The following is a 13586-nucleotide window of genomic DNA, read 5'->3' as shown; positions in this document are numbered from 1 at the left end:
TTCTGAGTAGGGACCTCCAGATTCTCAAGCTTTCAACACCACCATCTTCTTAAGGCACAAATGCCTCCTTGCCTCTTCCTGTATCCGTGTGACCCTCCCATATTCAGATGGGGAAGGAAATAATCCCACCAGTGTAGAGATTGGATAGCAGACAGTCTGATAGAAGTGTCTGCTTGATAACTGGGCACCAACCAGGACTGTGACCCTTCTGCAGCCCTCAGAGCTGTTGCCCTTTGCTCATTCCTCACTAACAAGAACCACATACAATGTCTGCAACAGTATGAGTTCCCTGTATGTCATGCCTTGGAGCCAGTGTTGGCTGGAGAAGGATTTCCATCTGTATGCACTGTCACTGGGTTAAGGGTCATTCCTTGGCCCAATGGAACACTTCTTCTGGGAGTTTGAAACAGCATAACAAAACAGATGTCTTGGTAACTCTGGGAACCATGGTGAATGAAAACTCAGAGCTACCTAATGGTATGGTGTTTAGCATTGGATTTGCTCGTAAAGTATGTGCTGCCTTTAAGAACAACCAGAAAAGAAGTCCTGAGTCTGCCATGAAAATGTTTATGCTAGCCATTTTGCAGGCAGGACTCAAGATCTGACAAATGGCAGAATCAAAACTTGTCAGTATTTTCACTGAAATCTGAGAAATATCTAATTTGTTCAGGTTTGACCAAAATTATTTGTTTTATAGATGTAAGCACACACTAGAACAGTTATCTGCTATTTTACAAAAAGATGTACTTAACAATGGCAGTCGTTAGCACGATTTCAGCCAGTCTGGAATTTGTGAAGGCCTAAGAAGACCTAGGTGGGTTTGCATAAACTTTCTGCCGTGTGATAGCCACCGTGAGTTAGGACTGGAGTTTGATGCCATCAACTGCAAATCAGAGCAGTGTTTGTATCAGTCACTCTTCCATCATTGCTCTAAAATACCCCAAATAAATCTTTGTACATGGAAGGAAGACTATATCAATTCAGTTTCCATGTTTGGGTGTGTGATCGCTTCTTTCTGGAGCTTTGAGGCCTGAGGTAAGGCAATGCTCGAGGTGTGCATGGTGGATGAAGCTACTCACATCCTAGCATCTTTGAAACAAAAATAAATAAATAAATAAGAGGTCATGCTCCAAGATTCTTCCCAACAGCTGCCCCAGTCTGCCACGTAACCTCTACTGGGTATAAGATCTCCAAGGTTTCACTACCTCCCAATGCTACCAGAGGCCGAAAACCAAGCCCAGGGTGTGTAGGCCTGAGGAACATTGTGTATAGGGGCATACATTGTGTCGGTTCATGCTTCCACTAAATAATTCGTAAGGAAAAAAAAAAAAAAAAACCCTCCACGGTTTTTGTAAGTTTGCTTTTTTGGAGTCTATCCTGGCACTCGATCTAGAGACCAGGCTGGCCTCGAACTCACAGAGATCCACCTGCCTCTGCTGGGATTAAAGGCTTGTGCCACCAGCACCTGGCCAAGTTTGCTATTTTTAAATGATCTAATGCATTTGGGTTAGAATAATTTGAACCATTTTAATGGGAGATTTTGAGTGAATTGATCTTTTGATTATCTCCTGTAACATCGGGGGGGGGGGCAGATTTTATCTGAAGTTTAATTTATTTGTGTGTGTGTGTGTGTGTGTGTGTGTGTGCACACGTGTGTGTGCATGCGTGTGTGTGTGTGTGTGTGTGTGTGTGTGTGTGTGTGTGTGTGTGTGCGCGTGTGTGGTGTGTGTGTGTGTGTGTGTGTGTGTACGTACATGTGTACCCTTTCCCTGCTTCCTCCTGCTCCACCTTGCCTACCAATCCATCCTAAGATCTTGCCCATATCAGTAGTCACCGCACCCCATGTCCACACTCACACCTTGTGATCCGTGAACACTGAAGTGAAGATGTGGCCGCTGTGTTCTTCATCACGTATACCCTCTGTGATATCATCCCATTCCTGAAGTCAGCTTATAGAAGCTGACAAACCTAATAGATCTGAAGCAGCCCGCTGAAGTCTCATTACCTTGGTAATCAGAACCTCTGACCCGTGGGACGTAGGTAATGCAATCTGCTGGGATTTCCATTCATACCTTGGAAATTTTTCAGATAACTCTAGGAGAGCACAAAGGTTAACTTTGAGAAGGGTCGGTTGTGAAAGCCTGCTGCCGGATCCTGTCCCTCCTTTGTACAACCTGCTATCTTAAGTCAATTAGCTAGTCACTCCGCTGCAAAAGGGCTGCCTGTTTTCACAACTTTCATCTTAATGTTTTCTCTTGCTTGATGGAAGAAAAATCGGTGCATAACCTACAAAGCTGAACAGTACAAAGCTGTTGTTTAGCACATCTTGGAGTTGAAAACCTTAGGAATAAATTTTTACCCCTTTGTTTGGTAAACATCATCTTTCAAAAATAATGAAATAAATATATATGTGTGCATACTCTGTCTATCTGTCTGACTCTGTCTCTCTCTCTCTCTTTGTCTCTCCTTCCCTCCTTCCCTCCATTCATTCTGGGCTGAGTGCTGGCTCAATCCCAGGAATAGTCCCAGCACACCTATTGCACAAGGAGAGACGGGTAGGAGACTCCCCATAAGCCCCCAGCACAGCTCATGTGGCAAACGGTGGTAAACAGAGTATGTCTCAAAGCGGAAGGTGGGCGTCAGCACCTGAGGCTGTCCCCTGGCACCCATGCATGCCCTCTGACTCCACACAAAGCATGTGTGTACTCCCACACATGAAACCACACGTGCACACACACCACACACAGAGAGATTATAGTAATCTGCTGTGATTGTCATAAATGCACACCATTTTAACAGCAAGATGTTCCTGGCAAATTTTTACCAATCACAAGTTGACAGAGATAACAGTTTGCCTGCTTCCATCACGTATGTTTGTAATCTGAGGCAGAGATATCTGTGTTCCAGACTTTTATGGGGAACAGGGAGGTAGACAGCATAAGCTTCCCCACAAAGATTATATTTTCTTTCTCCATTTCCTCCATACCGAAAGCATTGAAAAAAATAGTATTTTATTACCTTCTACCCGTCAGCAGATTTCACCTAAAGGCAATGATCTCTACACCTATTTTAAAGATTATTTTTATTATCTTAATTTAGTGTGTGATCATAGTGACACCTTTTACAATTTTCCCTGTTGTTCTATTTTGCTTATAATAAGGAATTAATGTGTTCCTTCCTGACTTTTCTTATTGTAATTCTCAATGTTTGTAATTCTCAATTTATAGGTTGTTTTCATTGTTATATTAACAGTTACAGAACTATTTTCTCAAAATCACTTCAATTTCCCCCAATCCTAAATTCTGAGTTTCAGTTTACCTTTCTGGCCTCTGCATGGTGATTGCAGAGAGTTTCATTGTGAACATCTCTTGCTTATTTTTCTATTATTTTTATGATTAGTGTGTGTGTGTGTGTGTGTGTGTGTGTGTGTGTGTGTGTCTGCACACAAGCATGCATGCCCGAGTTCTCAGATAGGGTCAAGGGGAAACAACTTGAGGGAGCTGATACTCTCATTCCACCATGGCTCCAGGGGTTGAACTCAGGGGATCATGTTAGCATAGCTAATGCTTTCCCCTCTGAGGCATCTCATTGGATCATCATGAAAGTTTTTAATGTAACTATGTTCATTTTTGCCTATATAAGAAATATTCCTTTCATGTTTGCACTTTTTTTTTGCCAGTATAGGAATACATTTACCCTTTTTTGCACACACACACAAATGATCACTTAGATGTATACAACATTCTTGGATCAAATGTCTTCCCTCCAAAAAAACTGATTCTATTCTATTCTCCTGAAACATCTAATGCTTTAGCTGCACCTTTGGGAGCTTGTCTGATTTTCACCCCTCTGCTGTGCTTTGGGTGTAGACTGTCCCCACCTGCTCATGGGATTGAACGCTTGGTTCCCAGTTGGTGGTGCCGTTTTGAAGGTTGTGGGACTTTCTGGTCACAGTGCCTCACTGCAGAGTTAGTCATGGAGAGCTCTCTTTGAAGGTTTCAGCACAGTCTTCATCCCCACCCCATTGCCTGCTTCCTGACACACCATCCAATGAAGAGTACCCATTGGACATCCTGCCTTCTCCACCACGAGGGACAGCAACCTCCAAACCCAAGTCAGAATGAAACCTCTGAAGTCATTTCCATCCCATGTTCTATCTCAGCAACAAGGAAGTCATGAGAATATCCTACTGTGGATAACCTCTAACATTTAGTTTTCTTTAGTCACAGTATACCGTGATATATCTGCATTTGGATATATTGGCAACCTTTGGGTAAGACAATGTGGGCTTGAATGAGCACACAGGTTCAAATGTTCAAGGACCTGGTCTCCAGCTGATGAAACTGTTGGGGAAGGATTAGGAGGGAGGTGTGGTTTTGTTGGGGGAGGTGTGTCACTGGGGATGGGCTTGAGGTTTCAAAAGCTCATGCAAGACTCTGGCTTGCTTGGTCTTTCTCCATCCTGTGGATGAAAATGTAAGTTCTCATCTACTGCTCCAGAATCATGGTTGTTTGCCTGACACCATGTTTTCTACTGTGATAGTCATGGACTCGAACACTCTAGAAATGTGAACACCAAGTTAAACACTTTCTTTTATAAGTTGTCTTGGTCATGGCATTTCATCATAGCAATAGAGAAGTAAGACAGATCATATTCTGTTTATAAAAATCTCTTCATTGTGGATAAGGCTTAACTAATGTAGCCATGATTAGTACTACTGTGATTACCTCTCAAGGGAGATGTTTTTCCATTCTCTGTCCTCAGTATCTACAAGGTGATGATGATAATTAAGTTCAGGGATTGTGTTCTACCCATTCTTATCTTTGTTATGGTTTGAATGTTAAGATATTTGCACAGACTTTGTTTTGTATTCTTTGTCCAAAGGTGGCAGAGCTATTTTAAGAGGTTGTAGAGACTTTAGTAGGCAGACCTCAGTGGAGGAATTTGGTACTGGGAGTGTGGGAAGTTTCTCACTGCTCAGCACCCTTCAGCTCTCTGCTTGCTGTCCTTCATGAGAATATAGCCCTCTTGCTCACACACACTCGAATTGAGGTTCAGCTGTACCTCAGGCCCACAGGAATAAGGTTAGAGATCTCTGGCCCAAATCCTCTAATGCTGAGTCAAAAGAAATGATCCCTCCCTTTAAGTCCGTCTCCGGTATTTTTATTATTTAATTTTTTCCATAAATTATGTCTGGGTCATACTCTTTGTCCTCCAACTCCTCGCAGATCGCCACCTCCCAACCTACCCAACTTCATGTTCTTTCTCTCTAAAAGTGAAGCATACAATAAAAAACAAATGTCAAAACAAACAATGCATACACACAAATAAACAAAACAGTAAGACACAGAAGACCAAAACAGAACAAAAAGCTCACAAAACAATTATGGAGTGTGTCTTGAGTTGACCAACTACTCCTGGGTATGGGGCCTGCCCTGGAGTGTGGTTTATATACACAGTGACACTTCACTGGCAAAAACTGATTTTCTTGTTCCTTTGCCGATAGGTATCAGTTGTAAAGAGCTTCTTGGTTAGCGGATGGATTTCCTCTTTTCCTTGCTAGAGTTTTGTCTGGTTTGAACCTGTGCTGTCAGTGTTTGTGAGCTCCTATGTGTACCAGCCCTGTTGTATCTGGAAGACACTGTTTCCTTGGAGCCATCCACCACCTCTGGCTCTTACAGTCCTTCTGCCTCCTCTTCCACATAGATCCCTGAGCCTAGAGGTTTGAGAAAGACGTCCCAGTTAAAGCTCAGTGCTTCCAAGTCTCTCATTCCCTGCCCTTTGTCCAGCTCTGAGTGTCTATTAGGTGCCATCTACTGCAAGAAGAAGCTTTGCTGATGAGGACTGAGCAAGGCCCGATTCATGAGTATGACAGAATGTCATTATGAGTCATTTTATTGCTATGTTCCTTTGGCAGAATAATAGACGTAGGTTTTCCCTAGGCCTATGACTTATCTCCTGTCATGTTATTGGCCATTTCAGAAGTGCCATATATGGGTCCCATCTCATGGAGTTGGCCTTAAGTTGATCAAAAAGTGTCTGGTTCCTCTTTTGACATGTATGCCACTTTGCACCAGGGTGTCTGGCAGGCAGATCACTGTTGTTGTTTGCATCTCGTCACCACTCTGGAAAGTAACGTTTTCTTCAGTCTTGGATGTTGTGTATCTGCATATTCTGACAGTTTTCTTCATTCAGTGCAGGTTTTTAATTCTGCCCTGACTTTTTTGCGTTTTCTTCCCTTTCTTATCCAAAGTAGATCTCTAAACTCTTCCATCTCAAGCCTATTAACAATTCCAGGCACCTGTTTTCATATGCCTCGTAGCTCCTTTTCATAAAGACATGTCCTTTTGTGTTATTTTTGAAGAACATTATTCAAATGTTTTTTAAAACCTCCATCTCCTTCTCATGAAAATAGTAGTGCATGGGGTCCTCTAGACGATGTTCCTCCTGTCTTACATAATGAAGAATCCATATAACAAAATTTCCTCTTTAAGGAAAGGAAAATTACATTCAAGCCAGGTTTATCAATAGACAGAAAAGGTGAGATTTACTAGCGTTCTCCTTCTGACTATCCAAGAAGCAAGGTCAGCAGTCTCTGATTTGTTCTGTCCTTGGAAAGAAGAACAGATCTTCTGTCTCTCAAATGGTTCACCGAATAGAAGAGGCCATGGTGGCTTGACAATACAGACTATGTGTTAGCCCTCACAGACTGTCTCGTGGAGTAGGGATTAGTAGCAACACCAAGTGTCCCTGCTGTTAGTCTGTGTTGGAACTCCACTGTATCAGCTGCAGACTTGGCAAAAGGCAGGGCAAAAGGTAGAAACATGGCCTCGCTATCCAGTTACACCACCCATTTCTAGTCACGAGAGCGGAGTAACATGCATGGAGGCTTCTGCAAAAGGACTAACCCACCGCCTTTTCTCTCATCCTTGGGGCAGTGAGGAGCGTTCTGTGTTAAGTGGATTGGTGAATGGAACTGTGCTAGGAATGGACAGGTAAAGGGGTTTTCTTCAGACCTTGACATAGTATCTATGCTCTCCTTATAAGTGCAAGGCCAGCTCCATACACGTAATCTTTGAATGTGTGTGTGCTCCCAAGGCACATCTATAACATAAGTAAAATCTACCGGCATTTTCTACCTAATGGAGACATCCCCTCCACAGGAGGACATTTCCTGTGGGAAAGATGGGGAACACGCCAGCCTCAGGTCACTAGAAGCTCACATGTACTAGGTAACTGGAAGGTTCTAGGGGGCTTCTCTCAACAGCACAGAAAGGGGAAACAGTTGCTGGGGGTGGGGGTGCTGGCCAGCCAAACTGGGGAAGGAAGGACACACTGAGCTGGTGGAGCTGCCTGCAAGCTGTTAAGACGAGCTTCAGTGTTGCCAGGTTTGGTTCCATCCATCATGGGGTAGGATTTCTAGAGATGTAGCTGCTTTGAATTACTTCTGCTCCTTACTGGTGACCCTGCCTGCACTCCTGTTAGTGGCCCAAGAGAGACACACTGGCTCCCCACATCAGCCTTTGGTAGAGTTGGTCTATTGTGGATTCCCTTTCTAGGTGAGTACATGGTATGTTTTCTGTCTCCCTGAGAAGCCTGTCAGATAAGAGTTTGGAAGCACTTCCTTAATGTCATAAAGGTTTAATTTTTAAATTAAATTTAAATTAGTTAGGGTACCAGATGGCGCAAACTTGATGTCTAACTTGTCTTCCTTGCTATGGAATGGCCACAGGTTAGTGAGTGATATTCCCATAAGACAAAAAAATGTTTCTATTGAGACAAGGAGACTTCTCAGGGACAGTCCATGTGGCTTCACTGGACTTGACTGGTTTCGTCACTGGGGAAGTATGAGTACAGTTAGTTACATCAGAGGAAAAATAAACACCCCAGTCTCCAAGGCTTTCCAACTTGATTATGACATCTTCTGGCAGGAACCCTTCCAACCACAGTGGCACAGCCATCTTTTTAAAATACTGCTAGAGATAAAGTAAAAGTAGTGTCAGGGTTAGGGGAAATAGTCAAAGTTAAAGCTTGCTGCTTATACATGAACCCCAAGATGTGAATGTGAGGGAGTCCTTTTAAAAAGTCATGAAAGCCCTCCATTATGCCTTCCTTTACATTGCACATACTTTTGTAAACAGTTATAGTGACATTTCGAAGGTTATTTGGATAATTATAAATAGCACACACACACACACACAAATATATATATATATATATATATATATATATATATATATGGGAAATTTTAAAGTATATGTTCCTCAATATGACTTCTCAATTGATCATAGAGTAAAGAGAAAAATAAAATTTATTTTAAAATAAAATAAACTCCAACTCTGCCAGCTTCAGCACAAAGAAGGTTCCAGAAACTTTTTTTTGTTGTTTTTTGAGACAGGGTTTCTCTGTCTGGCTTTGGAGTCTGTCCTGGCACTCACTCTGTAGACCAGGCTAGCCTCAAACTCACAGAGATCCACCTGACTCTGCCTCCTGAGTGCTGGGATTAAAGGTGTGCACCACCAAGTCCCGGCTTCCAGAAACTTTTATAAACCGAAGTCTCCGTCAGCTTGCTTCCATCTCATTCCAGAAATATTTAACAAGAGCATTTATTCTGTGCTTCCCACCTGCCACGTTTACAATCTTCCATGTTTTCTGTTAACAGCATTTCAAGATCTACAAGGCGATGTGGAGTATTACACACTGTTTTGGAATTCTGGGGCCTTGAACAAAGCCTTGAAAATCTTCCCAGATGTAGACTGTCATGTCCTTGGCGCCTTAGCTCCAAACATGGAGTATCAGATTCTCCTCTCAGCCTTCAATGGAATCCATAGCATCAACAGCACAGTGTTGGGCGTGACCACGTGTGGTGAAGGTGAGTAAAGATTCTGAGAGGTTCTGGACTACAGAGATGCCAGTGGCATTGATTGGTCCCTTTGGAGCTGAGTTCCATCATCTCTCATTTATAAAATCCCCAGAGCTGAAAGGAAGTGTGTTAGAAACCATAATGCTTCCATGCTTGTTGTCATCAAGTGACAGAGGAATAAACCAGTGCCCTGGGAACAGTGGTGTGGAGCCCTAACAACTGACCATTAGACCAGTGCCCTGGGAACAGTGGTGTGGAGCCCTAACAACTGACCATTAGACCAGTGTCCTGGGAACAGTGGTGTGGAGCCCTAACAACTGACCATTAGACCAGTTTCCACTTGTTCTTTTCAGGGCAGCCTTAGTTGGGAGTCAGTTCACATCAGTAAAAGATAAATTTCAGAGGCATTTTTTTTCTAAGATTATCCCTCAATAGCATTGTGCTTTTCAAAATGACACCCCAGCTGAAGAAGCACCCTCCCCGAGTAACCAGAAAACACTAGGTGGAAGTTCAGCCTCGGAGAAGAATTGCCAATGTCTCAGTTTCAGGGCCAGTTAGCAAGGGAGAGGAAGCCAGAGAATCAACTTGTGAGTCAGAAATGAGTCTGGAATGGTCTTTCTAATCTTTCTGGCTTTATATGTGCTCATTATAAACATTATAATATCGTTACCTCCCAAGCAAGCGTTTCAGGCCATTAGCAGAACTCTTTACGTATGGAACCCATTTCCTTTGTGATGCCAAAGGTCAGCACCTTTTGTTTATAAAACAGGATGACTCACAAGGACGATTTTTCAACTAGTTAAGATGGGTTTTTATGATAAAAATAGGCCTTTGCATAGTTATTTCTGACATGCTTGAATAATTGTGTAATTTAATGCTAAGCAAGATTTTTTTCCCCGATGTTAGATTTCATCATTACCTATGGTAATCAACACTCAAAATCATTTACATAATGACAATATTGCATTATTGCTTCACATCGCTTGAGTTACAAGCGAGTAACAGCAAATGATTTTTCACATCCCAGTAGCCTCAGTGTATTTGAATTTTATATTTGGCTTAAGGAGCAGACTCCCCTCCCCCACCCCCAAGGAGGTATAAAGAGAAAGGTTGAAAGTAATAGATCCATGTTTAGAGGTGCAGACGGGTGAGTAATTTATCATTTGTATCCCACTGGCCACATAGCATTGAAGATTAGCACGTCGCTGGTGGTATGAAGCATTTCGCCACCGAATCTTATGGTTTCTAACTGAGAGTGTAATAAGCCAATTTGTAGAGGATTTCAGACTGTGCTGTCTTCATCATAGGAAACTGGAAAAGCAAGGAGCCCTTTGCTGAGCCTCTGTATCAGTCTGCATTTACTTTAACAAGTGCTTTTGTGGAGACAGCTGGGGCCTATTCGGTTTCTTCCTTTAATTCTAGAGCCTCGGGGCATGCTTCCTCCAGAGGTTGTCGTCATCAACAGTACAGCTGTACGTGTCATCTGGACATCTCCTTCAAATCCAAATGCCATTGTCACCGAGTCTTCTGTCTATGTAAATAATCAGCTCTACAAGACTGGAGTGAGTGTGCCGGGGTCGTTTATCCTGAAAGGCCTGTCTCCCTTCACTATCTATGACATTCAGGTCAGAGAATTGTTTTCTTTCTTTTTTGGATGGTTAAGCTCATGGATATGTTAAATAAAACATGCCGGCCAACATCTCCATGTGGAGGCTGTCTGTCCTGGTTACAGATTATTGTTTATTTGAAGGGAAAAGAAAGAGAGAAGAGGGAAATTGACCAGAATGAAAGCTGCTTGCTGTGAGGGATTTGCAGACTTGAGCCCCTGGAAAAAGAACAGGTTTTTTTGTTTGTTTGTTTGTTTGTTTGTTTGTTTGTTTTTTGACTCAGATGGAGCTCGGTGCTGATGAGGGAGATGATAAAATACCCACTGGTGAAATGAAGTTAATCAAACTATCACCAAAAAAGACAGTCTTCCTGCTTTGTCTTCTTTCTCCTCCTTTTTTATTCCTATCAACATCAGAATTACCTTGTAGAGATTTTTCTCTCTGTTCTTTTTTGTGCCTCTTACTCAGGAAAGTAGTATAGCTCTCTGGGTGTCAGTTGTCCCTTTGTAAAGGCATGACATAGATAACGCAAAATATTCTGTCCTCCACTGTCATTCCTGATTTTGAATGCAACAGGAAAACATAAGATGAGGCAAATAAAAAACAAAATGCCAAAGGATTTTACCCAAGCATGGAAGGAATGAATCTTTTCATTATGTGGCAAACAGTCCACAGCCTAACCCATGTGAAGTGGCTGCATTTAAAGGTTTTGTCCTTGGGAGTCTAGGAGAATCTTCTAAGTGCACGCCTCCTTCCTTAGGAGAATATTTATACACTAACACAGCAAACATCACAGAATTCAGAGAGTGCATTGTCTACCCGAAGCCAAGCCTGTGGGCCTCTTGAAGGTCTACTGACTCTAAAATAGGAGACATACCAGAGCCCAGAAGTCTATAAGATACAGTGTTGTCCTGGAGGAACTGAAAGTCTTCACGTGAATGTCAGATAAACATGAGATAACAGGGCCAAGGGAGCGAACATGTGAAGAAAAGATTTTTAGAGGCTCAGCGCTTGTAGAAAAGGCTGCAATTTAGTAAAGTTTTAAATAATCTACTCAACTTTTCAAATTCATGAGCACTTCATGAATACTTTCCAAAAGGTATTAAATGCAGGAATTTTATTTGACCCCAGAAGCATTTTGCCAGGGGTGTTGTGTCTTGCCCATGTTACATGCTGTTTTTGCATGTCTGAGAGGGAAGCACATTTATTTGGCTACAATAGAACAATAGACATCAAGAAAGGAAGCAATAGGCACAGAAAGAAAGTTTCATGGGTTGTGTTTTCATTTCCAACAACCTATGTGAGTTACATAGGCGTTGGCACATGTGGGCTGCTGTGTTTGCATTCACACACCTTAGGGAGAGTCCACATATGGGTCACTTCATAAAACCATGCCCCAACTCATTCCAATTAGAGCTGTGTGAACAAAGAACACTGGGTGGTGATGGAGGCTTTGCTGTGAGGTCTTCTTTGGGTGTCTGTTGGAGGATACGCCTGAGCTCTGAGAATGAAGCCTGATCATTTACCTTATAAAATCTGAATTCTGGAGCTGGCCAGGTGGTTCAGTGGTGGAGGGTATTGAGGGTGCCTGCCGGGCTATCATGAGGACTATTGTTGGATTCTGGCACCCACATAATGGTCCACGTGTCTTGAAAATGTCTTCGACTCCAAATCCAAGAGATCTTAATACCCTCTTCTGGCATCTACACTCATATATGCACACACACACATGCACTCATGTATGCACTCATGCATGCACACACACACACACACCCCAAATAAGTAATTAAATACATGCACTCATATATACATATTTAGGTACCAAGTTGGAAGCGAGAGTGCAGACAGGTGGTGAGGACTCTGAGGCTGTGTGTACATGTGCTGCTTGGCCTTGGCCTGTAGAACAAGGCCTGCCATACCAAATCACTTTCCCCTTTAGTAATACAGAAGTCCTCACTCACTCTGAGGGATTGAGTCAGTTGTGGCCAAAAGAAAGCATATTTTAATCAGATCGTATCATTGAAACAAAGACAGAAGGTCAAAATTGAACCCCAAAATTGAGGGGTTTTCCTTACTATCTACATACTGTTTATTTTTTTTTTCAGTCTGGTATTATCACATTTGGCATATTTATGCATGGCTGGAAATTTGAATGTTAAATTTTGGTGCCTTTTTTTATGAAGTCAAACATCATTTAAGTCATCATTGAACAAGTATACCCAATATTTTGAACCAAACTTCTCTAGGTTAACCTCTTCCACAAAATAGTGATTGATTTTAAAACTGATCAAATACCCAGGTATCTCAATGGATAAATCCTTCTGTCCCCTGTTCAAAGAGAATCATAAGTTCAATTTTAAAACTTGATTTTTAAGAGCTTTTCAAGTAAATATGGTAAATCCTAAAATTTACTTTTCATTCACATGTTATATAACATATGTTACTAGAGATCTCCCCAGGGTAGAGACTCCTAGTGTTCTATTAGTTCTATTAGAATGAGAACACAGGGTTATACTCTCCAAAGTCAACAGAAAGTATTTTTGCAGAAGCATGAGTACTTTAGTCCTTCAAATTAAGTGTAATATTTATCTGAGAAAGAAGTAGGATGTAGTAAAGCCCGAGACAAATATCAGACATCTGACCACCTTTGGAGTCTCCTGATTTCTCTGCCTCCGAGTTTACAGATTTGCTAAAGTGTAGGTCTGAAGATTCCTCATATGTGCAAGATAAAGAGTACTGGATCCAAATGCAGAATGGTTTTTACTAGAGGTCAGAAGTGATGACAGTTGGGAGTAGAGAAAGCCTGAGTTAACAGATACCAAAGCTCAGTTAGGAGCAGTGAGTTCTGATGTTGTTAAACAGAGTGGAGGGCTAATTCCACTATAGTCTACTTTATCAATAGCTAGAAGGGAGGAACTCAAGCTCCAAGCATGAAAAAGCGAGGAGACAGCACCATTCCCTACACTGATTGTTCATTGCATGCTGTAAACACATAAAATATAAGCATATGTAGAGTGCATATCTCACTCTACAAACCTGAACTATTATTGTACATCCAGAAGACATTAACAATTATTTGGTCAAGAGCCCATCAGACATATATCTTTATACTAAAG

General features: G+C 42.0%; 1 protein-coding gene across 1 annotated transcript in view; it reads left to right on the top strand.

Annotated features, from left to right (window-relative positions):
* Positions 1 to 13586, top strand: part of Ush2a (usherin) — a 641642-nt gene that overhangs the window by 434554 nt on the left and 193502 nt on the right. Inside the window, exons 44-45 of the mRNA XM_035445085.1 lie at positions 8663 to 8872; positions 10286 to 10488. Of these exons, the coding sequence (XP_035300976.1) occupies positions 8663 to 8872; positions 10286 to 10488 (413 nt within the window). The remainder of the gene's footprint in view (positions 1 to 8662; positions 8873 to 10285; positions 10489 to 13586) is intronic.

The sequence above is a fragment of the Cricetulus griseus genome, chromosome 5 (assembly GCF_003668045.3).
Source record: "Cricetulus griseus strain 17A/GY chromosome 5, alternate assembly CriGri-PICRH-1.0, whole genome shotgun sequence".
NCBI lineage: Eukaryota > Metazoa > Chordata > Mammalia > Rodentia > Cricetidae > Cricetulus > Cricetulus griseus.
The sequence above is the reverse complement of the archived record's forward strand: the minus strand, read 5'-3'. Positions and strand labels throughout refer to the sequence as shown.